Below are 27,331 nucleotides of genomic sequence, written 5' to 3' on the forward strand. Positions count from 1 at the left end.
GTCTTAAACGGATACTGTCTACTGTGATTTTTTTTTTAAAGATTTTATTTATTTATTTGACAGAGAGATATCACAAGCAGATGGAGAGTCAGGCAGAGAGGGAGATAGAGGGAAGAGGGAAGCAGGCTCCCTGCTGAGCAGAGAGCCCGATGCGGGACTCGATCCCAGGACCCCAAGATCATGACCTGAGCCGAAGGCAGCGGCTTAACCCACTGAGCCACCCAGGCGCCCCTCTACTGTGATTTTAAGCGCAAGAGCAGATTTTGCTTTGGAGCAAATTTAATTCAATCACGTGTAATGTGAATCTAATTATATAAAAACCAAACTGACCTCACTTACTGAGCACCTACGATGTACACAGCGTTTTACCAACTGCTGTAGCTACAGAGGCCTACAGGACACAGTACCTCACAGGTGACTCAACACTGAAGTCCACTCACATCTGGGAAAGAAGCAAATCACCCCACAGGAGCCGCTCACCCCAGAGGAAGCCATTCTTTATTATTTGGAAGAAGTCCTTCATTATCCACCTACTAAACCAGATTTTAACAAAGAACTGGGTCTTGGTGCAGGCCTAGGCGAAGAACGCTTCTCCTTCTCCTAGGGATACGATGCATTTCTTTAAACTGTCTTTTCCCTTCAAGCTGAATAATTCCATTCCTGAGAGCAAAACACCCACCCTTCCCCGTCCGTGGGGCCCCTGCAGCTGTTTCTCAGCTGTGCACACCAAGTGTATCCCTGGACCGTCTGGTGTGCCCGCTGTGCACGCCGCTCCCCCGCTCCAGCCTCCCGGGAGACAGCTGTGCGAGCACTGGGCCACCCCGCACTCCCCCAAGCTCACCTACAGGAGGTGGGTCTGCTGAACCCGCCTCACTTCAGTTCCCCAGGGCTGGATGTGAAGGACACTGTCCTTTTTGAGTTATCTGTTGCTAACAATCCCCTCCAAAACTCTGGGGTTAAAACCCACAGCAGCCATTCTAGACTTCTACAGTCCGTGGACTGACCGGGCAGCCTGTGGTCTCCCCGGGGCTGTGGTCAGCTATGACTGGGTCTGGAACGGCCAACGCCTCGCTCCATCGTCTGGCATTTTGGTGGGGAAGGTCCGAAAGCTGGACCGACTCGGCAGTCAACTTGCTGCATGGTAGCTGGATCCCAAAAGCACGCATTCCCCAAAGACAGAGCGGAAGTGGCCTACCCTGCACAGGCTAAGCGTAGACCAGACCAGCCACAAGGCCACTGCATTCACGGGGGAAGGGAAACACACCCTCCCTGTCCGTCCCCACCCCGGGCCCCCGCTGGGGGAGGGCTGAAACAGCTCTCCACCACACTGTCTTCCATGCGCACTCTAAGAAGGGTAAATGGATATAAACTCGAACCATGGTCTGAGAGCAGGACCTGCAATCTGACGGAAGGTCACACGGCCCACCACTGTGGTCCAAAGTAAAGCAGGTTCTCCCAGAGCTCACGGAGTGCCCAGAGCTTACACCTGCTCATCACCACGCCACTAGGTCACCAAGCCGGTCTGTAACACCCGACCACCAGCCGGCACGCAGTGTCTGCGCGGGACACAACGAGCAGGGCCCAGAAAGTGAACAGCAACCCCAACAGAGACAGCGTCAACTTCTCTCCCAAATGTTCCCAAAGGGAAGTGGAGTCTCAGGACGAGGAAAGGATCTTCACGGCCTCGCACACGCTCCTGACTGCCCGGTCTTTATGGCAGCTCAGTAAAGGCAAAACACACAGTGCAGAATTTTGAAAAGGAAACAAAGAAGTGGCTTCCGATCGTTTGTAAGAGAAACAATGGCAGGAAGCAACCCTCTGTAAATCTCAGAGATGACATAGGATATGGATTCTTCTTTCCCTCTGGAAACGCGAGGGCTTCTCCTTTAACAGCTCCTTTACTGCCCAGGCTCCAGAGGTAATGCTAGTTACTTTTACCCATCCAGGTGCCTCCGTGGCATTTACACTCAGACAAGAGGACAGTCTGTGACGTGAAGGACCTACCGCTCTGCACTGTTCCCTGGACTCACCTTGGACCACTCTCTCCCCTTCCCTCATTGGACACACTCATGGCCCTGTGATCCCTTCTGTCCCTCCGATGAGCAGGACCCCCGAGTGTGCTCAGTATTTCCACTCGCGAGGCCTCCGCTGCGATCAGCCCAAGATGGGTCTGCCCCGAGCAGCTCTGATTCAAGGAGGCCTCACTATGATTTTTCTCTGCCTCAGCTTCCTATTTACTTCCTCCAGCATCCTTAGTAAAGTATGTAAGTTACTTATTGGTAGCTTTTTACTGTTCGTAGTAACTACAAAGCCAGCCTAAGCCTCCCACGAGCCAGTCGCCATGTCCCTCATCTCTAGAACGCTCCCTGGAATGTGAAAGCAATTCAGAAGCTCACTTCTAACTTCCAGTGTTTGTGAAGGCAGCAACAGCAGACGAACCACACAACCTCCCCGGACTTTGTTTATTCTTTTTTAAGGGGGGGAAGCTGAACTAAAGAATATTAATTTTTTGCCAGTTTTACCACTGAACTGTACCCCATCTCACAGCTATTACCTACTGACTCCGGTGGAGGAATAAATGTTATTTCGAGTTACTGTCTAGCCAGTAGAGAGTTAACAAACAGGTTTAATACTGTAACATCTTAACATGAAGTCTGGACAGAAACACTATCTATCATCTTATAGAACACTTAAGCGTCTTTAAAGTATACAACGGAGATCTCAATAGAAGGGAAAAAACGAGAAGTCAAGCACCCTTCATATTCTTCGTAAGTTAGGAACTCCTCTTCCGCTGCAGTCCTGCATGTGAAGTTGTGATTTGCTGACAATCTCATTTCAAGCACATCCAAAATTAGCAACTAATTCTTTACACACACTTTATTAATAGACTCCTGAAATTCAGAGGAGAGAATGGCACATTCCGTGTGAAGAGGGGAAGATGCAAGACGAAGATTGATTTTAATGTAATTCTTACCCAACGGTCCCTGATGACCTACCCAGGAAAATACGGGTGCCTGCATTTTCATCTCAAGAGCAAACTACGCCATCTACACGTGCCATTACACGACTGTTGATGAGGTTACTGACCCCCAACCACCTGCACATCTCCAGTTATGATTTGGTTTTTAAAAGTTTATAGAGATCTAAAGGGTAACTTAAATGAGGACAACTCTGCATGGGTTTAATGAAAATCAGACAGTACTTTTTGGGAAAACATATATCCAGGGGAAAGGTAGCCATTACCAAAAAGCGATCTTGGTTTTGGCCTTTGAAAAAAAGGAGAATAAACCACCAAAGCCTTTCAAGTCCTTTTACCTTAAGTCATGAAAATGAAAGTTGCTGACACCTGTTAGTCTAATGAATCATAAAAATCTTATTGAAGAATACTTCTTGATTTTTTTTCCATGGTTCTTACATTCAGCGCAGTAGAAAATATATCAACCCTGAAAGAGAAGGGCAACACCCCGACAGCCGCTAAAAAAACTAGGATAAACTAAAAATGTGCTTGCCAATACAAATTCAGTGGATGGGCAGCGAACCTACACAATCCCTAGACATCTGTGAAGAATTTACATCTTGTCCTTCAGAAGGAACAACGAAGACAGCAAAGATTTATTAAGCACTAATGTGTGCCAGGAACTACGCCACACAGCTGGCCCAGATTATCCCACTGAACGTTTAAACCAAAATCTCACAATCCCCTCTCTGATTCCGGACGTGCTCCGAGGGGCAAAGAGGAGTGTAACAGGCAAAGAGATGTGGGGAAGAAGACAAAAGACAGATCACAGGTCCTCAACTCAAAAACAGTGACTCAAACTCCTATCCGCAGCCCATTTATTCTTACTTTCTAAGCAATCCCACCAAGCACACCCGAACACCTTCTCAGGCCTTAGCAGGGGAGAAGCAGCCAATCAGGAGAGGGAGGAGGGCTAGTGGAGTGACAGCCCCAGGAAGGGGTAAGGGATTAGCAAGGGAAATGAGAAATGAACAAAGGGCAAGCTTCTCTCCTAGATCACGGAGGTCGTGAGAACTTTAATGACGAGGGAAAGCAGACTGTGTACCTTATCAGACCCTAACGGCATCATTAAAAAATATTTATTTACACAATGATGAGATTATATTAATAATCTATGGCTCTGAGGGTAACAGTGAGTCAAAAAAAAAAAAAAAGTACACTGACGTCTGTTCCGAGTGTTTCCGCTAAGGCAGCTTGAAAGAAGGCCCTAGAACAGGGTGCACGGTCTTCCGGCAGTTCATGTGAAAGGACTCCCGATGGCCAAAATTCAGCTGTAGTTAACAGTCTCCTGTGCTGGGGGGAGCAGGAAGAACAGCGGTTTGGGCATCAGGCCACCCGATACCCAAGCTCAGCTACCGCCTTCCCGCATGCCCTTGGACAAGACCCCACACCTTCCTGCTTAAAAAAATAAGACACTGGCCCACATGACCTTTATGATCCTTCACTTTTTTAATACTCCGCTTTAAATACCATAAAAGGAAGACAACCTATGACCCCTTCTCTGAAATTCATGAACACCGGACAGCTGGTCAACGCTTTCGAGAAGGGCAGTTGGCAAAGGGCACAAGAACGCACGCGGCGACTCTTTACTCCGGGTACCTGGAGGACAGTGGTATTTGCGAAGGAGACAGAACAGGATTGACCTGTCTTGCCAGTGTCGAATTAGAACCCCACTTTCACTTACTTCTTGCTACTGGAAAGGGAGGAGAAAATTATCCCTTTCATTCTAAGCTATTTTGGGAGATAAGCTTTTTTCCATATACATTTGCAAATATTCAGCGGGAACATTCTGTCACTCTAAATGCACAGGTGGTATCAAAGAGACCCATCTGAGTGGACACTTCCTCTGTGGCCTGAGTACGGAGGCCCACGAGAAGACGAGGGTGCGACATTGGCTCTGACACCAAGGCTTAGTACAAAAATCAACTAGCTCACTTTAACTAACTAGCTCTCTAGCATTAACCCCTTAGACTAGCTCTTCTCACCCCCGACAGCATGGTGGCATCACTGGGGTACACTGACCTTCCCAAACGGCGCCCCCATCAGTAAATCCACACACGGCCCCGGGATCCTTTAATGAGTTAGATAATGAGAATCAGTGAAATTCTTTTTACCCAGTCTGCGCCACCTGTGGCAGACTGTATTCCATTAAGGGCCAACCTATTAACAGGCAGAAGGAGCAATAAATTAAAATAAAATTAAAAACCTGATGGCCAGTGACTTGCACGAGGGAGAAAGTCAGTAATTCTTTCTGCTGTAGTAAATCTTTAAACACCACTGTGAATGCCGGGTGGGCCAGGAAAAAGAGGCATTCGAGGGGCTTGGAAATACTTGCATGAACCCAAAAGGATTTTCTGAAATGCAAGAAAGCAATGCCCTCCCTTCCACAGATAAATATGGTTTAGTCCCACTCCCGTCCCCAGCACGACCTGCCTCCCACTTCCTCCCCCCCTTCAGGCAAATCTTCCTGCATCTGTTTTGCTTGGCAACACACACCAGCGTTCCAACAGATGCCACCTGGCCACCCAGCCCCGACTGCAACGTATTAGGCCAAACAAGAAGCCTGCTCAAAAGAAAAAGCAAGTGGCAGTGAGGTTTCTGGGAACAAAGATCACTGGAATTGCAGGGCTCCACTCAGTAAGGGAGGTGGCCTGGAACCCCACTGTGCCCTACACCCTCTGCCCATGACCCTTTCGTGGCCGTGAGACAGCAAGAATGTCCCCAACAGTGTTCTCACTAGTGGAACTTCCTGCTCTCCGAGGACTCCATCAGCCCTTCCAAACCCAGAGCCTCTGCGTAGGCCCCACTCGGTCAGTTCAGAGTGAGGACGACAGACCGGCTGTGCCTACGGAGCTTCGGGACAGAGCATGACGCCTGCTATTTCCCTCTGTCTCAACCCACGTTATGTGGGAAATCTTCAGGAGCAGAGACCAACATGCATCTCTTTCCTTAACAGCAACTTAAAAGTTGTCTCCCAATCTCACATCCTCTCCAGGAACTGAGACCGTCTGGGCCCATTTCAAGTCTTCAGCCCCTCAGGGAAACACACAATGAACCAAAGGACAAAAACGGAGGAATGGACGGAAAAACCCCTGCTCCTGGACACCACTTTGGAAGGGGCTGCCTCTCTCTCTCGGGGGGTGAGCTTGCGGGATTAATGAGCTATTTTAAAAGCCGTGGAGCTGCCTTGCAGCCCACACAGCATTCATCAATGGACAATATGCCTTATAATAAATGCCGTCTGCAAATCAGAAGCCTGCTCCCCGTGCAGAACTGCAAAGCCGAGCCCGCCCCCACCTTGGCATGACACAGGCGGCAGGAAGCATCTTGAAATAACACTCGCTTAGGAGAATAAAAGCTTCCCATTTTCTCGGCAATGCAGCACGAAAATGACAGTCTAGCTATGAAGGTTTGACAGGCTAAGTACGAAGGTTAGACTGACTCCTGAGAAAACGGATGACTGCCCCCAGGATCTGGAAGAACGAACATACGGCACGGGGACAGCAGCAGAGGCCAGAGCCCGCACCCTGCCACCTCCAAGGTGATGCGCACACGGCAATAGCCCCCGTGCTCCTGCCTCACCGTTTCAGGACAGGAGCCTGTGGGGTCTCATCACTCCACTGCTTCAGCCCCTCCAACCCCTCCAACCCCGTGGCCTTCCTCAGGGCCCCGCCGTGGACCTCCACGACCTGTCCAACCCCTTGACCAGTCTGTCTTCCAAATCTTGGCCTCTCATGCCTGCGTGCCCATTCTGGTCATACTGGTCTCGTGCTGTTGTTCCGGCTCTCCAGGAATCCCTGGACCTCAGGGCCACTGTGCTGGGACCTCAGGCCCCCAATCTGGGATGGCCCCTCCCAGCTAGGAGCTATGGCTCATCGTCATCAGCTCCCAGAGGCCTTCCTTGGCTCCTTGGTGCCCACGTGAAGACACCCACCTTCCCTGCTCGTCTCCAGGGCGCTGATCCTCATTCAGTGTCTGTGTTTCTCCCCTATTTTGCTCCTCTGTCCCCGTTCTATCAGAATGTGAGCTGTGTGAGGGCTAAGAGCTTTTGGTTTTGTTCATGGCCATATACCTAGAACCCAGATGGTGTGTGGCATGCACCAAGTACCCAAGGAATGCACTGCACACGCATTTATCTCATCTACTAGTAACCTCACAGATGACTTCTAGCAGTCTCCAGGCAGCCTGACTGGGCGGTTCCACCCATTCGTTCTCAGAACAAAAAAAACTTCATCTTAGAGAAACAGGGAGGCTCAGAAAAGTATAAATAAATATTATGATCCCATGAGTCAGAAACACACAACCGTCTCCTTCACCCCAACATCAGTTCTAAACAAAGGCACTGAAATGGAGATCATCACCATCTAGAACCCCGCAGATCTATTACCAGGGTACAGGCGGTGCATTCACCTGACTGCCCGGGCTCTCCAAGTCAGGGCTGGTCTTCAATACAAAGGTCACACCGACTGGAGAATGGGTGTGCCAACAGATTTTTCTATCATCTGCTTGAAAGAAGCCACAGAAAACCTTCCCCCCACCCAATTCCTAATTAGTACTAAATTAAAAGGAGATGGGGTGGGGGTGGAGAGAAGATCCTAAATGTTTTGTCCTTCTGGATTACGGCACAGACGCAGGAACTTTGATCTCTACGATGACTGTTTTTGCTTCCTTCCAGATCCCTTTCCACAAGCTATCCTGCCCATCCAGCACATCTCCCTTTGGCTCCAGAGAGTCACAGAATGGCCTTTCCAGGATTTCTGCTGTGTCACGGTCCCCAGATCAATATACATATTCAATCCCTGCATATGGCCCCTTCCCAGGTTTCTCCAGATGAGGCCAACACTGTTGCTGCCGCCTGATTTTTCCCAGTGCTCCTGTGTTAAATCAGAAGCTGAGGGGGGGTCAACAGATAATGGAAATGGGTCGCCCTCATGGGACCCCCCAATCATGGGTCTTTGATTTGTGTGATTTCCCCCTTCTCATCAAAAGGATCAGCTCTTTGGGACAGAGACAGATCCTATATCCCCCAAACTCAAGGAACCCTTCACACCTTTAAAAGGTGTGCAAAGAAAAGGCTCTCTCTGTTGAGACACAGTCCACAGCCCCTGCTCAGCGAGCGCATGTCTCAGGTCCTGGGGAAGTGTCTCTGGTCTAGTAACTGACACCAGCAACACGTTATGGGGCAATAGGTCTTCATCTGAAATGCTCCTTGATTTTCAAACACGAAACACAGACCACTTTCTCCATCAATTGCCAACTAAGCACCCCATTAAGTGGCAATCTAAACTATTAATCCAACTCGAATGGGACCATTTTAGAGTGCTTCAGCATGTTAACCTCAGGAAGCCCATTCTTGTGACATTAAGTTTCCATGAGTAAAAAATAATGACACATACAGCTCAACTCAGCTATTTACTTTAGTACAGGCTGAAAAGAAATTAAGAGGATTTCAAATGTTAAAATTCTGGTGACAAATGTACTCACGGAGGGATTAAAGGAGTCTTCATTTACCAAAAGGTCTAATGGCTGAGACCTAACTATAAATGCACAATCAACAAATTATTTTCATAGTAGCCCTTCTTTTCATCCATCTGCTCTTGGTAAAGGGTACAGGAAAGCAAACTACTTAAAAACCAGAAAATAGAAACATCTTTTCTTTTTTTGAAAGATTTTATTTATTTATTTGACAGACAGAGATCACAAGTAGGCAGAGAGGCAGACAGAGAGGAGGAAGCAGGCTCCCTGCTGAGCAGAGAGCCCGATGCGGGGCTTGATCCCAAGACTCTGGGATCAAGACCTGAGCCGAAGGCAGAGGCTTTAACCCATTGAGCCACCCAGGCGCCCCTAGAAACATCTCTTTATAAAGGCTCCTGTTTAGTTTGTAACTTCCTCCGGATTAACTCCAATGTTGCACCACACAAGACTTTCAGTACGTGTAACTTGTGTCATCATTTTTAAATGCATAAATGCACAATAATCATTTTAAAGTCACATGCGCAAATACTACTGCCAGCAATTTGAATGTACTATTTGCAAACCTAGTGTCTCCCATTTCTACATAGAAAGTCTACCATTTTTGTAATGTGAGAGGTACAAAGTGATGCATCTTGGGGGGATGGGCTTTTAGGTCTCTACTGTTCATCCCACTACGTGATTCACCTGCACGTGCTTACTTTCCAGGGCATAGGTGGGGGAATCAGGAGAAGGGGAACCTCCGTATTTTTCTGGTATTTACTAGAGCTTTTACAACACAAACATTAATCTCTTAGCAAAATTATGTACGCAGCACCACAGACACGGAGAAGATATACCGTGCAAGAAAGTCGTATTAAACGCTAAAAAAAACATCTGTTGTTTTCCTGACTTAATATTTCTCATAGTTCAGAAATTTGATACTTTAATATAGCTGGGTCTTTTTTTTTTTTTTTGCAATTCCCCTTTCTGCTTCCAAGGTTAGGAGGGATCCTTCACAGATATGGGATTTCTGTTTTGTTTGTTTTGAAGATTTATTCATGGGGCACCTGGGTGGCTTACTGCGTTAAGCATCTGACTTGGGCTCAGGTCATGATCTCAGGGTCCTGGGACTGAGCCCCATACTGGGCTTTCTGCTCAGTGGGGAAGCTGCTTCTCCCTCTCTTTCTGCCCCTTCCCCTGGTCATATAATCTCTTTCCCTCTCTCTCACATAAATAAAATCTTAAAAGGGGGGGGAGTCTAATCATTCATTCACTTATTTGAGAGAGAAACAGAGGGTGGGGGTGGGGAGACTCTCAAGTGGAACCCCCACTGAGTGCAGAGCCCAACTTGGGGTTCCATCTCATGACCCTGAGATCATGACCTAAGTTGTAATCAAGAGTTGGGACGTTTAACTGACTAAGCCGCCCAGGCACTCTCTGATCTTTTTTAACTGCTCTTTATTCTATGATGTGGTACATTTTGTATAAAATTAGTTAAATCTAGGTTCAGATAAATTTTGAGCTTATTTTAGTTCCTGATTCAGGTTTTAGACCCAATCAATATGATTAATTTTACGTAATGACCGTATCCACATGAAAGTGAATATGGTTAATTTGAATAGTGGAAATGGGGTTATTTTCTGGATTTGTGTTGTTAACTCAAAAATGCATACAGCATTTAAGTCTATGTACTATATATAATTAACGTAACAGTTCCCATATCATAATGTAGAATAAGGACTAGCATTTTCTTATGTTAAAGTGTCATTCTGAACAGGAAGAAAGGCCAATAAGGCTGAGAATATTCATTCCTTTAGCCTTTCTTCAGGATAAATCTCCAGCACATACATAAACAATTAACAGAGGCAAACCTTATAAACCAAGCGTACTCATTTCTATTTGGGTTACGGCCCTACAACAGATTACACTGAAGGTTACAAGCACCAATGTAATTCCCGTTGCTACTATTCCGGGGCAGGAACTGTCTTGCTATCTCTTTGTCCTTGGCCTGGGGCTGGGCCAAGCAGGTGCTTACAGAACAGCTCTGTGGAAGACAGACAGACAGGCAGGGAAGGACTTCATTCAACTCAACGTCTGATGGGAAAGAGAAGAATTATTCATTCTGATAACTATACTGCAAAATTCTTCCAACAACGTTTCACATCAAAAACCAGTCTGTTAAAGGCTGCTGATCGTGATCAAGGAAATTCCTAGGCAAACACAGCAAGCACATCTCTGGCAGTCACTGCTACCTTCCATCTTCCGAACAAAGTCCCTTCCACCCATCCACTGAGACAAATCCTGGTCATCTTTCTAGAACTGGTTCTGACTTTCCCCTCTGTGACATCGTTCTTGTCCACCATGTCCCACAGTGTCCCATCCCGTGAGTCAACAGCCTGTCACCCGTTGCCTACGCCGACTATCAGCCCAAAGTGTGGTGCATGCACAAGGCTTCTGCTGGCTTCCCTCAAGTCCACTGTCCCATGTGTCACCTGGAAAGCTCCAAGGCAACAGGATTCCCAACCTTTCACGTTTCTAACATCAAGAAGTACAGTGCACATACCAGAGGTACAGATGCAGTCTTATGAAACAATAATCATTTCACACCTGTGAGACAGAACAGATGTTCTCTGTCATTGCAAAAATAATGCTCAGTTTCCTTATTTTAAACTTGAAAGGAACTGGTCCGACAGTTCTCACAGTAACTTTATGCATATAGAATTTTAAAAAGACTCCTGTGGGGCACCCAGGTGGCTCAGCTGGTTAAGCATCTGCCTTTCACTAAGATATGATCCCAGAATCCTGTAATCAAGCCCCACATCGGGCTCCCTGCTCAGCTGGGAGCCTGCTTCTCCCTCTCCCTCTGCCACTGGCCTGCCTGTGATCTTTCTAATAAATAAATAAAATCTTTAAATAAAAAAATAAGTAAAAATAAAAAGGACTCCTGCATACATTAGCGAGAGAACAATGCCGTATTACAAAATACAGGAATATCTCTTGCTAATATAATTTGAACAGAGGATGGAGGCAGGCTCTCAGGCACACTGTGTTTATATAAAAATGTTTTTACTGCTTTGTCCTTTACTCTACAATATTAACTAGGCACCCTAATAATGCATACTAATTTGAATTAGCAGAATGTAGAATATTATACCAGGATTTAAAAAAAAAAAAACATGGTTTCTATTACCCTAAGATCCACTTAAATACTAAAGCTGCATCAAAAGTTTGAAGTTTTATTACAACTTAGTATCTTTTTCAGGTGTAAAACACAGTAAGTACGTAAATACTGAACTGATCCTAAGATGAAGGCATTTCTGCTCGCAAGCAGAATACAGAAGAACTGTGGAGCTGTGCTGTTGGTGTGAAGTGGTCAACCTGGCCGGACTCCTCGGGAGAGTTAGAGAGGTGTGTGTGTTGAGCAATAAACTCTTAGCCAGAAGTTCCCTGCTCGGAGAAGTGCTGGGCTTCTCGGCTGGAGCTCGACAGACACATTTCCGTATTTCTGCTCCAACTCAACTTTTCTGTTCAACCCAAAAAACCTGGACAAAGCAGTTCTTTTTTTCTCCCTCAAGAGTCAAATATCTAATTGTGTATTTTGAGAGAGTATGAAAAAAAAATGGTCAAGAAATACAATTGATTATGAAGCTTTAAAAAGTCAAGGAAATGAGTTATGACATGTGGGCCATTAAATATATTTTACAGGTCTATCAGTTCTAGACTGACCTCAAGAGAGTAAGAAAGAGAAACCATGCGTCTATCAAACTATCTGAATCACCAAATACGTAATACGCCTCGTACCATCCCTACCCTGTCCTAGCCACACACACCCCCCCCCCCACACCAAGAGGTGAGCAATGGGAAGAAAGACCACAGGTTGAAAGAAGACTCCTCCGAGTTACTATATGCAGGGTGTAAAAGCCCCGTGATTCACTCCCCACTCCCGTCTATAAAAATTAAGTCACAAGAGAAGGCTGTGTAAAATCCAGGGGCAGATCTGCTAGGGGGGGAATGCTGGTCTCTTCTCCCTGGGGTCATTCCCTCTCTGCTTAACTGTTAAGCAAAATTTAGCACAATACTTAACACTAAAATAAACACAGAATGATTTCAAAGAACAGGGAGTTAAGGCAGGCACTTAAAGGAGTAGATACAAAGTATCCGAACAAGGTATAGAGATCACAGCCCATCTGAAGCAGAGAGGACCCCTTCCAACTCAATTTCTGACACTTTGATTTCATTTCAGGACCACTCCCTTCACATTAGGCATTCTGTTCCCAAGTATGACAATAGCCCATGGTTCTAAAACGATCAGGGTATAAAAAGCAGGCTTCTTGAAATTCAATCTCTCCATCCTCCATACTTAAAGCTCAACTTCCTGTTACAACGTGGTGATGCCTAGAGACCACCGAAGTGTCAACTCGGGACAACACAAAACCGGCCAGGACATCAACCACTTCCTTTCAGGCCACCTGTTTCGCTTGTTCTTTTATAGTCCTCTGTATTCCAGTTCGCCCAAATAAGCTGGGAGCAGAATAAACAAGGTTCAAAAACGAACATCCATTGAGAACATTATTCACCCACGATGCCTAAGGAGTCAAGCTAAAAATCGATGACCTCCATTTGCCCGGGGAAAACAAAAACAAAAACAAACAAAAAAACCCACAGACTTCCTGAAATTTTATAACTAATGTTTTCAACACTCTATCCTTTTAGGCCCTTTTAATCTTTGAGCTGGGGCTGGGTGTACGCAGCAGGCAGGTGGTCTTGGGGTTCTCTCTTGGGCGGCGCATGAATTCTATCCTACTACGCTGCCTGGTATGAATCAAGGAAGTGAATGACCCAAGACAGGATACTAAACTTCTCAATAGCCACTAGATGGGACTAGGCTTCCCTAACTTCTTTTGGCAATTACAGTGGAAACTTAAGATACTCTGGTATTTGTGCATCTGATCAATAGTTTCGACCCTGTGAATTTCCTGCATTTTCCTCATTACAGCAATGTCCTGGTACTATCTTTAAGAGCTGGGGGCAGGGGGCTGGTCAAAATACTTAAGGGCAGTAATAGTGCTCAGCAATAGTATGTGCTTATTTTTATTAAAAATGTGCCTCGTTATCTCAAGTTGTACAATACATTAACATTTAGATTGGACTCAGTTCTAAACCATCAATGATACAAACAAAAACCTCTGCTTCAGACTGCCTGTGGTCCCTACACCTAGTGTTCAGATACTTTGTATCTGCTCCTTTAAGTGCCTGCCTTAACTCCCTGTTCTTTTAATCTATTCTGTTTATTTAAGTGTTGAATCAACTATATGGACACCCAACATTTACTAAAGTTTAAGAGAATTCAATTTCTTCTGGTATTATGAATTATTATGTAGCGATAACAACTTTCTTCTTAACATGTGTCACAAAATTATGGATTAATTTCAGTTCCTAGGAACTCTGGCTCCAGACTTAGCCAAGAGCAGCAGCTGCAGCATTTATGAAAACCCTCCAAAAGCAGAATCTGATAAGGCCTGAACACTACCCTCATTTGCAAATCATACAACGTGGAGATGTTGTACAGATAATAGATTGCTGCTTGTGAGCCTCAACCTGTAAGAAAAAAAATGTAACCAATGGAAATGTTACAGCAAAATGATAAGGCAAAAATATGAAGTGTGAAACAGATGTTTCAAAGTTTGAAAATACAGTACAGCGGATGCAATTAAAGATCCCTTTCTGCAGTCCATAGCTCACCAATGAACTGGAGTCTTTTTAGGGACCTATCACCACAGGTGGTGGTAGTATTTGTGATGCTGATTATCCAACAGCCAGACTTAGGATAGATGACATGACTCAAGAATATCAAAACTATTTATTAAGTATTTCCAGGTATGCCTTAAATCCTTGCTATGCCTGATGCTGATGCGAACCTGATTGTTCAGAGTTAACCTGATTACCTTCCTGGAAGAAAGATTTGTATACTATGACTATTTGGTTAAGAAGGAAAACCAACCCCAACATTAACCTCAACCAGGTACTTCCACATATCTTCCCTCACTTAAACCTCACCAAAAACCAGGGAGCTGGACATTTTTATCCTCATTTTTCACAGAAGAGTAATCACAGAGAAGGCTTCTAACTCCTGAGACAGGTCAGTAAATTGGCAAGCTGCCCCTGGGCGTCTCCAAAGCTGCCCCCCTTCTCTCTGTTACACTGCAAAGCACCAACTGGAGGTACCATCTCCAAAAATTTCAGCAAAAATGCCACATCACTGAAAGCATTTAACTACTTTTTAGCTACACAGACTTTTAAATTGTTCAAAGATATTTTTAAAATTCCCATTACGCACATACCAAGTGATAGAATATGCTAGTTCCCACATCCAATGACAATTTCATCAGAAATAAAAAAAAACAGCAGTATTTTGCAGGATAGCAAGGAAGGCTGAGTGAGGCAACGCCTTCCCACCAGATGTTAGTTACAAGGACTAAGGGAAACAGACGAAGGTATCCTTCAAGTGCTGAAGTACTAGAGAGACTCTGTAAAAACTCCTGTCATTGTCAACCCTGAGGGACGTCGAATCAAAGTATCCATGAGAATAGCTGAAATTTTGTTACATAGCATTGGAGTATTCTCAAAAGACCCCAATATTACTATATTCAAGGGGAAAAAAATGTTTATAGAATCCAGCCCGGTGAATGAAAGAAACAGCAGCTTTTTTCTTACTCATCACACTGCTGCTGGTGTGGTTTTTTTTTAAAACAAAGGGGTGGTTTATACATATATTCAGAGAGTTGTTTTTTAGGGTAAAAAAGGGACACCAGTTAGTACTGGTGTCAAAGTTTTTCCGTACAGTAAAATCATCATCTCTAAAAGAGATTCAAATTAAAATGCACTCCAAATATAAACAGTTTGGGTATTCTTTTGTTGTCTGATAAGATGAATTTTTAATCCCAAGAGATGATTCCTCTACTTCTGCAAAACTGATGTCCACTGAGAGGGCACAGAGAAAACGCAGAGGACCCAGGCTGGAAGGAAAGGAGAAATACTCCCTTCCCCACTGGTGTATGTGGTAGGTCGGAGACGACCTGTTTTTGCCTGCACCCACCTCCCTCCCCCGCTTACATTACAAACCCTGTTAGCCAGCAGCTGAAGACAGTGCCAGAAAACCGTCCAACTACCCAGTGTAATGTTATATACACAGTGGACCTGCAACACTTGGTAACATTAACGGGATACGAAAACTCAGCTTGTACAGTACAGAACCTAGCAGTGGTTATGCTTGGGACTGTTTTCAAGGGGGCACTGAGGCTGGGAAAGAGGGATCTGACTTCAAGAGAAAAACTCAAATACAGTGAAGCAGTCCATAGCCAAACCAGATACCTCAAAAACTCAGAAAATAAGGCATTCACTAAATGGCTGGCCATAACACCACAAATGGAACTGCTCATTTCTTTCTTTCTTTTTCTTTTTTTTTTTTTTTTAAAGATTTTATTTATTTATTTGACAGAGATCACAAGTAGGCAGAGAGGCAGGCAGAGAGGGAGAGGAGGAAGCAGGCTCCCCACAGAGCAGAGAGCCCGACGCGGGGCTTGATCCCAGGACCCTGGGATCAGGACCTGAGCCGAAGGCAGAGGCTTTAACCCACTGAGCCACTCAGGTGCCCCGGAACTGCTCATTTCTAAAGTCCTCTGAAATATCCCAGCGGATGACCACAAGAACCAATTCTACTTTCCTGAATGGGAGGCCAGACCAGATGGAAAAGCATCACCAAAGGAGGTTTCCATGTCCCCCTGTCCAGGAATCTAGCTGGTCGACTTTTTTTTTTTCTGAAGTCACATTGCATCTGAGATTTATTCATGGCAGGATGTCTGGGAGACAGAAACACAGAACACTACTCTAAAGGGTAACCCCGTAATAAGGTCCAAGGCAGAAGATAGATGTGAAACAGGCGCACATTTGTAAATGAAGTCTGAGTGGTTTGCCCAATCAAGAAAGGTTTCTGATGGTATTTAGAAACCAGGCTGCAAAAGATTTTAGTTAATTTTTCATGTACCCTTCTGACCAAAGCAGCAGACATGTGAACCATCAAAAAAGCCTGGTGGCAGCCAGACTGGAGACGCCCCAGTGAATGTTTTCCCTCAAGATAAATAAGGCCAGGGCAGCTGCTGCCTAGACTTGACACCCCTGCCCCTTTGAAAAGTGTTGAATGGAGCAGTCGGTTTTGTGATGTGACGAGTTTCAGTTCTGCCTCTTAAAGAAAAAAAGTTATTGCTTAAAAAAAAAAAAAAAGCTGTTTACCAACGAATTTATGTCTATGAACAAAAATACACAGGTGTATAAAAATTCACATGTTGAGAACTACACCTATGAAATTTGCACCAGAGAACCTATTTTCAAGAAAGGCTCTTTATTCTAGACATTAAATTTCCAAAATGGGAAGAAATGTTTTCGGCTCTCACAGTCCTTTCAAGAGAGAATAGCCCTTGTATCTAAGTACACATCAGTTTTCGTTATCCTATTTGTTTCTTAATTGCATTAGAAATCTCAAGCCAAATGAGACTTCAATTATATAAACCCATCTGTCTGTGACACAGAACTGCAAAATGACTTCAGTTTTTGGTAATATCACTGAGTAGTTACCAAACCTTTAGGAAGGCATTTTGTTTATGAAACTTCCACTGGCAGGTACTCCAAGTTCAACAAGAAATTGTCTTGCCCAGTGAAACCTACAACTGTTGTGATGTACTGTCTTGGGGTGAAGGTCAGAACTATTATGATATCAAAATGCTACTGAAATTTGTACTATTATATAAAAATGATACTGGTTCAGAATCAAGACAAAGCACTCAGACATTTCCTAACAAAAGGGTTAGAGATAATAAAAGGATGAATGGAAATGAAAACAGAAGAAACATTTACAGAACTCCAAGAAAAATCGTATTTGCACAGAGCATCTGAATACACCTTCCAAATGGTGCAAACCAATGATGGAGCTGTGTGGTAAGCCAAAAACATTTCTCAACACATGGCAATAAAAGACGATCCAATTCCACAGTAATACTCAGTCATCCACTTTGAAAAGTCACAGCACACAGCCAAAACCCAAACAGAAAGTGGCCTCGATATTTCACGATCTTATCATCAAACAGGTCACCAAATAAATCCAGGGCGGGCGGGGGAGGGAGGAATCCAATTCAAAATATAAGGAGTCAGCTGTTTAGACAGCACTCGGTGAATGGTAATTACTAGGTAAAAGAAAGTTAACTGGTAAAACTTTTTATCCCACTGTAAACCATGAAAGCTGCAGAGTCATCATTTGCTTAGTAAAATTAGCAGCTGTCTTTTTGTACTCCCGTTCACCAAAGGGAGAGAGTAAGAACACAGGAGGAATGAAAGACCAAATCTGTCTTTAGGGTGCCTGATTCCACAGCTGGAGACAGGACACTTACTATTCTATATACAACCTCCAGGTTAGATATTCAAGTGGCCCGTGTTAGGTTGCACGACCTCCGAAATCTCATCATGAACAAGTCCCCACAAGCATGACTACTCTTGCTCAGTATTACTTAATGGGGCAAAAGCCCAAAGACAATAAATTATATAACAAGGGCCAACCCTCCAAAGCAAAAAGGGCCATTAGGAAGAACTGATCAAACTTTCTGCACACTTAATTGTTCAGAGACTAGACTCAAGTTTGTGACATTGTCTCACCTTTAGGAGAACTGGTTATTTTTAAATGAAACAGTATCACAGGCTACACATGCAAGCAGTTTTTAAATGAATTTCAAAGGGCAACTAGTTGGGGCATGCGCAGATTCATTTAAAGTAGTAAGTTTTTAAAAATTCTTTTATTCAGAAAGGGGCAAGGAGGGGGCAGGGATCGCATCGCTCTTCAAAACACTTATTTGACTTTTAGGATCTAAACACACGGTGTCTTCTCAAAGACTAACAGTTTTATGGGCTTCTACAAAAGACCGGGCTACAAATCATGGTCCCACAACTCAGCCAGACCTTGTTACAATGGCCCGAAGCAGGGAAATTCCCAGAGAGGAGGAGGATGAAGTTTGTTTTAATTAGCCTGCAGGAGCAGCTTTCTGGGCTTGACTGAGTCCCCTCGGAGCCGGCGCTCACACGCGAACGCAGCCAACTTACCGGGGCGCCAGCTACCACCGACCCAGGGCTGCTGGCGTTACTTTCCTCGGGATTCTGGGGGGCTTCGTCCGGCCCGCGGGTCACGAGAATTCTGAAGTGCTGCTGCCCGGCATTTTGATCTTGCCTGATCTTGAACGTGCAGCCCTGCCCCTGTGGCGTCCTTTCCACCGAGTTCGTCCTGTGGGTTTCGGGAGCCCCCCTGCGGCCCCGAGGCGGCGTCTCCGGGTGGCCCCGCTCTTCCGTGGGGCTCCCGCGCTCAGCACGGGGCTGCGTGGGGTACGAGGTGCTCCTCTCCAGCCGGATGCGGGGGTACCTCACCAGCCTGTCCCCCTTGGTGCCGGTGAAACCGAAGTTGAAGTCCCCGCCCGGCCCCGGAGCGCCTGGTTGTGGCTGCTGCAACTGGAAGACGAAGCAGCGCTTCCCGGAGCTTCCAGAAGCATCCGGAACGTGCTGCAGGGACCAGCGCCTGGGCTCCCGCGCCGAAGGGCTGTTCTGGCCATCAGCCCCGAAGGGCGTCAGCCTCACCTGGCGCACGTCGGCGCTGGAGGCGCGGTGCTGGATCCGCAGCCCCCCGCCCCCCTCGGGGCCCCGCGGGGCCCTCGGCTCGGCCTCCTCGCGGCCATCGCAGGCGGCGGAGCCAGGCGCTCGGCGGCCGCACGTGCCGTTGAGCTGCGGGGCCCGGGCCGCCCTTGGGGGCGAACTCCCGGGGGTCTCGGGTTCCGGGGGCTCCGGGCCACTGGCACGAGACGCGGAGCCCGCATCGCCGTCCGGGCCCTCGGGCGGCACGCCCGGGTCAGGGGCTCCGTCGGCCGCCTTGCGCTGCAGCGAGATCTGCACGGACGAGCTGCGGGTGGGCCGCGCGTCGAGCGGGCCCAGGAGCTGCGGGATGAACATGGACGTGCTGCGCTTGAGCGCGCCCACCGCCTCCCGCAGGCCCCCGCCGGCCTCCGCGCCGTGCTGGGCGCAGGGGTGCGGGCCGCTCCTCCGCGGCAGCGTGTGGAATGCCATGAAAAAGTCGTCTTCCCTCTCCTGGTCTAGGATCTCGGACTCGGGGGCCGTGTTGCTGCGCCCCGAGCCAAAATGAAACCGAAGCCGATGGGCCATGGTGCCCAGGGGGGCAGGGAGGGAGAGGGCGAGCGGCAACAACACGCCCGGCGCTGCCAGAAGTCAAAAACCGAAGACACAAACTCCAAGAAAAAGTGTCCCATCTGCCAAACCGTTAGCACTGCGGCACCAAGAGCGACAGATAGCAGAAATAACCCAAGTGGCAAGCGGCATTCCAGGCATGATTGGATAAGAGCAAAAAGCTCTCATCCGCACTGTGACAGAGGGTAGGATGGCCAGAACCACATGACCACGGTCTCCCCCTCCAATGCCAGCTTGTGGACTTACTGGAGTTTTCCCCCCTCTCTCGCTCTCATTTTTTTTTTTTAAACAGCAAGAGCCTGAAACAGCACCTTCCCAGCTGCTGCTTTTCCATCAGACAGGAGTGGCCCCAGCAGGGAGCTCTCACAGCTGACTAAGGCAGCAAACACAGCCCAAGCCATGCCGCTATAAATCTAGACGGCATCAAATTCACGGGACAGTTCTTTCCGAAAAGGCAGAGCACTCGGACTCCCTAACCAATACCGGGCACTGGGCACTGAACACATGAGCACACACCGTATTTCCCCCACCTCCCCTAGCAAACCGAAGGACAAGGAAAAATGCTCTGGCTGTAAGAAAATCCTTTCACAAGCATCGGATATTATGTTTCTCTGTTATTTATGATATCACCACACTACCACGACGGAATGCAAACTAATAAAAGGTACTATAAATATGATTACACACCCCACAGAATGAGTGCCCCTTTAATGCTAAATAATTAGACCATGATCTACAAGGAACAAAATAGCTAAGTGGAGGGAGGCACAACTTACAACACCATCAGTTAGCTGTCTGCCTCCTACTACTGTATTTTTCATTTAATGGGTGTGTGTGTGTGTGTGTGTGTATGGCGATCTCACTCATAAGAGGACTGTCAGACATGTAAGTCCCAGAGAAAAGGAGCCCAGCTGGGGAAAACATTGTCTCCTATATGCCAGACAGGAGAACCCTCCCCCCAAATCCCCACCAAAAAAGGAAGGAAAATTGAGGAAGGGTGTGATGTGGTTTTCATAGTGAGTTAACTTAAATACCATACAGGAAGAAGGCTGCCCAGAGCTGACTGTTTTCCAGCGAGAGTCAGCAATATTATCACAAGCATGGAATCTTACCATTTTTGTGAAGGGCCAAAAAGGACCCAAGTAATAAAGGTCCACATTCAAAGACCTGTCATCAGATCTGTAGTCAAGTTGGATATATTCTGTGGGCTTCAAGCTTACTATTTTCCATGATCCAGAAACAGTGATTTAACAAAGAAGTGTATTTAGGAGGGAGTTTTTAAAAAAAAAAAAAAAATGGGAGGGGAAAATACCAAAAGCTGCGGAGAGTGACAAAAAGTTTATTTTAAAATCCACAAAGCATGACTTTGTCAACAGCTCTAGAATGAGGGTGTGGAGGATTAACCCCGTGTTTACACTCGTGCAAACCTGTTTTCCAAAGGCCTGTGGGTTAAATGCCAAAACTGATCTCCACGAGAGAAATGGAAGCTAGAACGTGGACATGCTCGAACTGCAAAGGACCACTATAGTAGTGTACCATCTAGCTGGATGACGACCTGATCCAGCAACAAACACCGCGGGTGTTCAGTGTGGGGGTGAGGGTGGGGGGTGCGGGGGGTGGCGCACACCAACTCTGCAAGTAACCTGGGACAAAGCTACCTATTAGTATCATAAAACACAATGTTTCAGATGAAGTGTGTATTCACTCACACATGATTTCTTATGTCTGCAGTCAAAGCCCTTTTGGGTTTGGAATTCTAGTCTGGGTTCCACGGTGAGGTCATCTCAACAGTAGCCACGGTTTCAGTAATGAAAATGGAAAAAGATTTTTTTTTTTTTAAAAAAACAGCAAATTTCTCTTAGTAAAAAGAAAATTAAATAATGAATTACAACACATCTGACCAGAGGCATTTTCCCCTTAAATCTGAACCTCTCTTCACCTTGAAAACCTGTTGCTATCATCAATAAATGAGAGAATCAGGATTGGTCTGAAGGTGTACCTGATAGGTCTTCAGGGACTGACTTCTACTGAGGTTAAGATTGCCGGGTTCAGTATTTGCTGGAGAAGAGATGGAGTGCTAGGCACTGCACCCCCATCAGACTCTCGTTCAATTTGACAAGAAAATAACTTCATACACACAGCAGAAGTGATTTAGTTATTTGGTAATACTCATCACCCAAGGTGCAAAATGCAGAGTTCAATGTAAAGCCACCAAGGCCCCGAATATTTTAACAGAAAAGGCATTGGTACAGTAGGCCAGAATCTGTTGGCTTTCCATTCTGGAGAGTAATACCCAGCCCAGGAGATTAACTACACTCCCGAGTTCCATAATAAGCATAAAAGGCCTGGTTATTCACTACCCCTGGCCTGAGGACTTAGGAGAATAGCAGATTCCACTGTGCTGTTACTACTGGCTGCTGTGTTTAAATTATGTAAAGGCTCTAGACCCCACCTGTCTCATGGGCAAGGACAGGAAGTTAAATGAGATCTACCATAAGGTTCCTTCAAAAATATTATATTAGATTTAAACTACTCAAAAGGCAGGAGTTTCAGCTGAAATCAGCAGCAAGAAGGGTTTGTAAGAATACTCCTTTTTTTTTGTTTCCAGATTTTATTTAAGTTCTAGTAAGTTAACAGGCAGGAGAATATTACTGCCAGGTGCAGAATTCAGGGATTCATCACTTACATGTAACACTCATCAAGCGCCCTCCTTAATCCCCAGCCCCCATCGAACCCCTCCCCTGTCCCCTCCCCTCCAGCAACCCTGTTTGTTCTCTATAATTGAGTCTATTTTATGTTTTGTCTATTTCTCTTTTTTTCTTTTTTCATAAGAATACTCCTTTTAACCAAGAAATATACACAAGTTTCACGAAAAGTAAATCTGGATGCAACTAATAACAGACAACTTGGAGTTCTAACACCACGTCTGAGAGTTCCTTAAAGGCTTACACCAGGACCAAGTAACGCTCATATTCATAGCCGAACACTTGGGTTTGTGGGTGCCTGACGAATACACTCTAGTTAGCTGATTCTGCCAAAATGCTTTAAAGCCACATGTGATGCTGAAATTCCATTTTAAAAATGAAATCTTAGTTATATGCATTACAGAGACAGATGTAACATGTCCACTTTTTACTTATCTGTGTGTGTGTGTGTGTGTGTGTGTGTGTGTGTGTGTATTTCTGTGACTTTTATGCCTCAGGCATATCTTTGGTTCTTGAAAGGTACTTTCCACATACTTCCCTTGAGAAAGTACCATTTTTAAAATGCAGCTTAATTTTGCCTGCTAAATATAGATTCCCTTTTTGTTATATACTGTTAATTACATTTCTGTTTTCCCAAAGAGAATCACCATAGATTCACGACTGAATGGGTGAAAGGGCTATAGTCAGGCTTATATTTAAGGTTTGTTTGTATTAGTGATGGCCTCTTTAAAGGTCTGCCTACCGCTACGTGCCAGACGTAAGAGCAGGGGCGTAGGGTTTGATGTATTGCTAGTGTGATTTTCACGAATACTGACTAAGATGAAAACATACACATGTACAAATAAATCTTCTGTCCTAGCCATACAAATGTATCTGTTAGAATTATGAAACAGCAGTAGGACAAAGAGAGTCTCAGGGTGCCGGGGAAGCTATGTACTGCAGGAGTGTAACACAGGTAACAGAGTTCTCAAAACTGCTGCTTTAAAATCCAGTTTTTAAAAAATGAAGCAAAAATCAAGAACTGGGACCCACTTACCAATCTGTTTTCATCAAATACTTCAAACAGGAGTCTGTGATTAGACGGGTTTACCTATAAAGGGGACAAAAATAGTATTTTCAAAAATGGGCAGAAATAATTCAAAGGATAAAATAAGAGACACAGAATGAAATGCTTTATAATGTACTCAGATCATTCGTGTCATCTAAATAATTAACCTGCTACTCTTCCAGTAATCCTGTATCCACCAAATCACATTTTCTGCTATGATTTCTAGATTATTCTATGCCTAATATTTAGGCATTATTAGAAGAATAAGATGCTTTCAGCTGCAAAGAAAATTTCAAATAGTTTTGGAGAGTTCCTAAATCTCCCCTACGACAAGGATGGAGACCAAGGGACATCTTCACAAAGGTCCGTGCCTGAGGAAATCTCTCAGGCCCATCATTATGATGAGACGGCCTGGGACACAAATGAAGAGAAGAGTAAATGGAGCTGCTTACTACTGTCCACTCCTCTGGGGGATACTATCTCCTTATTAAGTATCAAAAACACATGACCTCACCTAATCCTGACAGCAACCTATGGTGTATGATTGTCATCCCAGTTTTGCAAATGGGGAGCTGGGACTCTGAGGGTGAAGGAACCACCCAGAAGCCCATGAGCAGTATAAAGGGCAACTGGGACCCCACCCCCAAGCAGGTCTGACCTGCTTGTCCCCAGAGTCCACACTCTGAAATTAGAGAGAACGAAGAAATCAAAGATGTTCCCACGTCCAGCAACTGTGGGGTCAGAGTTCCAGGGCCTTTCAGTGTCCTTTTGCTTCTTTCTAGCTTTTTACCAAAATGTCAGGAATCGCTCAGTTATCATTTACTAAGTCCCAACCACATGGGACACAAGGCAGTAGGCTTTCTGAATGACAATGTCGCGTGGAAACAACCCTCTCCAGTGAGGACTTGTCTCTCCTTCATGAGAGAGAAGGAACCCACAGCAGATGTCTGTCTTCAGGCAGAGTTCCAAGATCACAAAAGGTGGGAAGGGGTAGAGCCAGAGATGGGACTCAGGTCTACTGTGATGGGAGTCTGGACTGTTCCACTGCATAAAGTGAAACAAAATAAAGTTGGACAGTTGAGCACGGAGAGCATCATGGGCTTCTGGCACCAGGCTGCCCTCCTCTTCGTGACAGAGCACGGAGATGGGCGAAGGGGGCGGGGCTAGCTCGTATCTGGTCAAAGTTCCAGGAAGGTTGTGCTGATCAAGGCACCCCACACAGACCCCAACCGGAGCCGCACACAGTGGGCACTCAGTTCAGATTTGTGCAATGAATAAAACAAAGCCCTTCCCCCCTTTTTTAAAAACCTAAGAAAAACAGAGTTTACAAACTGCTGAAGCCAAGGTAAATTGACAAAATCTTGGATGTACTAAAATTTACATAAATGTGGCCCAGATGTTAAACTGAAAGGAGTCTAAGGCTTTTAGAGTTTTACAAGTGGAAAGCTGTGTCTGAGACTTAACTAAGGGCCAATAACATCCTTCTGCCCCCATGAGCCCATTAGCTTTTCAGGGCTTCACAGAGTAATTTAAAATGCATCTGGTAGGTAAGGGCTATACACAAGAGCCACCAAGTATTAAAATATCAATACTGTATTTCAGATCTGAACATTAAGAGAAAAAAACACGTGTTGCAGATAGTGACCCGAGGTTGGAACACATAAAATACTATTGCAACTGAATGGAAGAAATCGGGACCAACTGTAATGGGTCTAATGGTAGTGTTGATCTTTGGGAATCTAGACCAATCTGAAGATTTTATCTGGGGCACTTCTGGAAGTGAAAAAGTGATTAGTATCACAGCTGTGCAAGCAAAATATATTCATTCTGAAGGGGGGGGGTCCCTTTCTCTCCATTCAACAGATAAACACTGTAGTATTTCCCAAATTTTAGTACCCAAAAATACAGCAACCACCACAAGAACTCCTTGAACAGTAATATCCATTAATTCACACAACTGTCATTTTTACATATAGCTCTTCTAGGTGTTAAACTCACAAGGTTGATGAAATTTTACTTATTTCAGTGACATTTAAAGTCCAGAAATAGTTTTATAGGACACTTGTACACACACATTACAGGTTTGAATTACAAAACTCTTCCTTCCTAACTCGAACCCGACTGGTGACTGTTGGGCTTCTTTTTAACCACGTGGCCTCTGTTGCTTTATTTTACCTCTAAAATCATTCATATCCCATGTCTCAGAGAAATAGTTAAGCTATTGTTTTAATTATATTTTACCTTATTTTTAAAGAAAAATTTAAGTAGAAAAGCTAAAATATGGTAGGTAATTTTTTTTTTAATATTTCTCTGAAACACCTCCAAATGAAACAAGTCCAGATTTTGCTACTACCAGGCAGTCTCTGAAAAATTTAGGCCAAAAAGGATATGGCTACGCAGCCATTTCTCAAAAGAATTTCACATAAAAATTTAACAGCTTCTACTCAGTATGAATCTATTGTGGTACCACCCTAGTTATCAGTAACAATTATTACCCCCCTCCCAAAAAATGAAAAACTTACTCTAAAATAAAATTCTTCATTCCACTTTGGGTTCAGCGTCTGAAAGAGAAATGATCTTGTAATATCTTTTCCAGTCTTTGAAACACCAACAGTTACTAAGACAATGCAATCCACGTATTTGCTTGAACCTTTTTTTGTGTGATAAAAAATAAAGCTAAGAGATATTTAAAATGGCCATAAAAAGCATTTAGTCAATTATTTGAGACTATTCTATAACCAAACTAGACAGGAAGGGATGTATTTATTAAAAAGATAATTCACAAATAATTAAAAAAAATGCACTGCATGCTATCAACCAGAGGGAATAATGTCAGGGACCTACCTAGAGCCACCACCATGAAAAATACGAAGTAATTCTTTAAGAAATTTATGTTCGTATGATTATTTCATCAAGAATGAAATGAATTCATTTCTCTTGACCTACCACACATCTGTTTTGGAGAGTTAGGAAGCAGGTGGCAGAAAAGCAAAAGTATTCACTATTTATATAAAACGCTGAAATCTGAAGAATATTTTGTAAGAACAATACTATCAGATTATTGTTCATGGAAAAAAAAAAACCTGCCAGTTATAACTCAGAAGTGGATTTTCCCCCCAAATAATTAGTGTTTAAAATCTGCACCTGCCTGTCCTTCAGTCCTTCTACCCCTTCCTCTGTCCATCCACACACTCATCCCCACACCAACCTATCTACGCATCTATCTCATAGACCCGAAACAGGTACTTCTATCCTCAGTATGAACAAAAGATGGGCTGCCAAGCATCCTTTGAAACTAAAATGAAACATACTGTTCAAGAATACATATATTCGTGTTTATGCATGGACAGGCATAATACTCTTAAATAAATACATCTCTCAAACATCCTATGTACAGACAGACTGAAAAATCACCACTTCATGGAAGGCTACAGGTATTTTTTTCATCTGAACCGTATTTGCTTTTATCAATTGAATTTCTTTAACATCCGAGTCCACGGAGCAGCAAAGAACACAAATATACCCTAGAAACAACACACACACACAATTCACGCTACAGGGAACTGGCATTAAAAAAAAAAAAATCAGCACGTTGCCCACCCACAACTCAAGAGGGAATCCTGTCTGAAAAGGACAGGGCTTCATACTTCTGCGGTGAATGGACCCGGGGATACAAGGAATGAGGAGGAGTGGGGGGGAGAGGAGAGAAGGGAGAGGTGCCAGGCAGAGAGCGGGACACGCAGGGCAGGACCGGGGGCCTGCGGGGGCGCGTGCAGGCCGGCGCGCGGGCCGCCCAGAAATGCACCGGGCAAGAGGCAA

General features: G+C 45.0%; 1 protein-coding gene across 7 annotated transcripts in view; it reads right to left on the reverse strand.

Moving 5' to 3' along the window:
- The window catches only part of NEDD4L (NEDD4 like E3 ubiquitin protein ligase), a 340,580-nt gene that overhangs the window by 117,426 nt on the left and 195,823 nt on the right, over nucleotides 1-27,331 (reverse strand). For all 7 annotated transcript variants that reach the window (XM_082699466.1, XM_082699467.1, XM_082699471.1 and 4 more), the window contains 2 exons: nucleotides 26,035-26,073; nucleotides 23,501-23,554 (listed from right to left, as the gene is read on the reverse strand). In XM_082699466.1, the coding sequence (XP_082555592.1) occupies nucleotides 23,501-23,554; nucleotides 26,035-26,073 (93 nt within the window). The remainder of the gene's footprint in view (nucleotides 1-23,500; nucleotides 23,555-26,034; nucleotides 26,074-27,331) is intronic.

This window comes from Mustela nivalis (assembly GCF_964662115.1).
Source record: "Mustela nivalis genome assembly, chromosome: 14".
NCBI classification, from domain to species: Eukaryota; Metazoa; Chordata; class Mammalia; order Carnivora; family Mustelidae; genus Mustela; species Mustela nivalis.